The sequence below is a fragment of the Aplysia californica genome, unplaced genomic scaffold, assembly GCF_000002075.1.
Source record: "Aplysia californica isolate F4 #8 unplaced genomic scaffold, AplCal3.0 scaffold01250, whole genome shotgun sequence".
Lineage (NCBI taxonomy): Eukaryota > Metazoa > Mollusca > Gastropoda > Aplysiida > Aplysiidae > Aplysia > Aplysia californica.
In genome coordinates, this window is record NW_004798520.1 from 78,933 (window position 1) to 80,517 (window position 1,585).

The 1,585-nt window shown below is 39.8% G+C and overlaps 2 protein-coding genes across 2 annotated transcripts in view; one reads left to right on the forward strand and one right to left on the reverse strand.

Annotated features, from left to right (window-relative positions):
• Positions 1-1,585, reverse strand: part of LOC101859457 (ATP synthase subunit C lysine N-methyltransferase) — a gene marked incomplete at its 3' end in the record, with an annotated part of 19,695 nt that overhangs the window by 15,818 nt on the left and 2,292 nt on the right.
• On the forward strand, positions 822-1,437 carry LOC106013771 (the record flags this gene model as incomplete). The annotated part of the gene is given in 1 exon segment (XM_013090389.2): positions 822-1,437. A coding segment is annotated over 1 exon segment (46 nt), but the record flags the coding sequence as incomplete, so codon positions are not given.

Consider the following 1,585-nt stretch of genomic DNA (forward strand, 5'->3'; position numbering starts at 1 on the left):
TGAACTTGACAGCGACAATGTTTCAAAATTAGGAAGGGAAGCAGTGATTATTTGATTATATAGACGCTTCGCCCCTGGTGACGACGCAATATATTGATAGAGGTAACTTAATCTAAAGCACCAGCATTTCTTGTGCTCTGTTTTGAGCATCCAGAAGATCATTTGTAGCCACACAGAGTGTAAAAACGTGAAAAATAAAAAAAGGTTTCACAACAAAATGAAATTAATATTAGAACAGTACACAAACAATCGCAAAAAGTGACAAATAAGGGCGAGTGTCCACCTGTCCTAAGATTGGCCGTTTTAACCCTAAACGTGCTTAATTCAAGAAAAAGTACTGGATATTACATGTAAATTATGGAATCACACACAAGGGGCCTGCCAGTGTCAGCATTCGGTTTTGGAGGAGACACGCTCTAACATAACACATTTTTTTTTAAATGTAGGAACATCAAATGGAATAACATTACGCTATACATGTATAAACACACACACAAATAGATCACAAAAATAACCCCTCAAAAATTACCACACCAACAAAGAGGGAAAAATAAAAGACAAACAACAATACAATAAACAATCTGTAATGTACTTATTATTCTTCGCGTGAAAATAACTATACATGGACACCTTAAAATTATCAAAATACACGTCTATGTTAAGAAGTAGCCTTTTCTTTTTGAAAAATGCAAAAATGGCGGCCGCGATTCGCGGACAAAAAAATGCCCAAAATGGCGGCCGCGACAAACGCAGATGCTAGCTTTATGTCTGATTAGTATGTTTGAGCTTCCAGTTTTTTGTTTTGTTTTTTCCCCTCACAGAGTTCTGGTGCTGTTCCTGGACACCCGCTACTGCAACGCGGTTTGAGCAGGTCAGAGATCCTATACTACAAGACGGTTCACTCCTCTCTTTGAGCTTTTGAAAAGAGCGACTCAAAATCATGGTGGCGCTCTCTGCGAACAAGCGCGTACTTTGCCAACAGCAGCGAATTCAAGGATCTGAGAACAATCTAGCACTAGTATCATACAACCTCCTTGAGCTGACTTCTTCTCCAGAAACGAAAGAAAGCTTCAAAAACAGCGACTGTAGCGCCATCTGAGAATAAGCGCGTAGGGGCACGGACGCTTTTTTGGCTGAGTGAACCATCTTTTGTGTTGTAGGATCTTTGAGCAGGAGTGGATGTCCGATATTACAATGCGACTTGGACGCCCCTGGATCAGCTGACTCCACAGACATAATAAATACGTGTATAGCGGACGGTCCATTTAAGACAAGTGTTGACTTTTTGAGCTGTGTGCCTGTTGTGTGTGAGGGAAGAGTAAGATTGTTTGTTATTGTGACCTATATTATGTATTATATGTATTATGTCCAGAATGCGACAGAAGACTTTTCTATTCTTAGAAGTTTGACGGAAAAATAAAATCACAAGAGAGAACACCGATGGCTTGTTGTTTTTTCCTTGTTGTTGTTGTAGTTGCTTTTGGTGAGGGTTTTTTTTGGTTCTTTTTCCTCTGTGCATTTGTTGACAACTCTTGGACTACTTTGAAGGTGCTGCAGAACATTGAGAGAGAGAGAGAGAGAGAGA